Raw genomic sequence first — 1,438 nt, 5'->3', positions numbered from 1 at the left:
GTATTCTGGACAATTATAGCGAAACACAGTCCAGTCAGGTCATACTATGCTAACTCCACCCAGGCCCATTCTCCTGGACATACTGGTCCCGGTGACCTCAACATGTGAAAGGTAACAGCTATGTTATTCCCTGTAGATTACCTGAAAGAAATCAGAGAGAATAAAGAAATTGACTTTGTTTTAAGTTAGCACCTTTATCCGACCACTGAAACTGCTCCTAAATTCAATGGCCTACCCAAGGTGCACAAACCCAACATGCCCTTGCGCCCAATTGTGAGCAGTGTAGGATCAATTATGTACAACAGTGCCAAATACCTTGCAAAAGTTATGTCACCACTTGTGGGGAAAACTAACCATCACATTAAGAATTCAAAACATTTTGCAGGGATAAAAGACAAAACGGTGAATGAGGATGAGATCTTCGTGTCAAATGATGTAAGTGCGTTATTTACAAGTGTACCCGTGGGCAAGACATTGACGGTCATTAAAGACAAACTCTCTACAGACACCACCCTTTCTCAAAGAACACCGCTATCAGCAGATCGGGTAACTAGACTGTTAGAACTTTGCCTAAAATGCACCTATTTTGTGTACGATGGACAATACTACCTCCAGATTCACGGAGCTGCCATGGGATCGCCGGTATCCCCCATAGTATGCAACCTATACACGGAACATTTTGAGTCGTTGGCACTTTCAACAGCACCCACCCTCCGGGTTGGTGGTTCCGTTTTGTGGACGACACTCATACCAAGCAAGCAGCTGAGGCAGTATGTTAATGAATTTACAGATCACATCAACAGTATTGACCCGGATATTAAGTTCACCATAGAGAAGGAAGACAACGGGACTTTGGCATTTTTAGATACGAACACTGTAAGACTCATTGATGGTCATTTGAAAACAACAGTATTTCGGAAACCAACACATACTGATCAGTATCTGGATTTTAACTCAGCGCACCCAGAAGAACACAAACTTGGAGTTATAAGAACTTTACACCAAAGGGCGGAAGTGGTGACCTCAGATCCTACAGATCTAAAGGCCGAAATAAAACATGTGAATAAAGCCCTAAATGTGTACAATTACCCAAGATGGGCAGTTAACAAAGTTAAGAAACATCTGTTGAAAAGAAAAGACCAAAGTAGAAGGAAAACATCGGATAGAAAAGACTCAAAGGGAAGTGTCACATGAAAGGAAAGAGTGAACATCTGAAGAGAATTTTCAATAAACACAAGATAAATGTGTGTTTTAAACCACAGCGCACACTTAGACAAATTCTTGTAAACAAATAAAGAAGAAATCAGAGGCCGAATTTACCATATAAAATGTGACGGACATGAAAAGTAACAAGGACTACATAAGTGAAAAGGAACGAACACTGAGAGCAAGATTCATGGAATACAGACGACCTAGTTCTAGTAGTATCGAAGTATCA

General features: G+C 40.9%; 1 protein-coding gene across 1 annotated transcript; it reads left to right on the top strand.

Annotated features, from left to right (window-relative positions):
- The first annotated feature begins 255 nt into the window (after window positions 1-255).
- Window positions 256-1,194, top strand: LOC128548728 (uncharacterized). The gene has a single exon (XM_053524115.1). It carries the CDS (start codon window positions 256-258, stop codon window positions 1,192-1,194), a length of 939 nt encoding a protein of 312 aa, XP_053380090.1.
- Window positions 1,195-1,438: the final 244 nt, after the last annotated feature.

The sequence above is a fragment of the Mercenaria mercenaria genome, chromosome 15, assembly GCF_021730395.1.
Source record: "Mercenaria mercenaria strain notata chromosome 15, MADL_Memer_1, whole genome shotgun sequence".
Classification (NCBI taxonomy): Eukaryota; Metazoa; Mollusca; class Bivalvia; order Venerida; family Veneridae; genus Mercenaria; species Mercenaria mercenaria.
The sequence above is the reverse complement of the archived record's forward strand: the minus strand, read 5'-3'. Positions and strand labels throughout refer to the sequence as shown.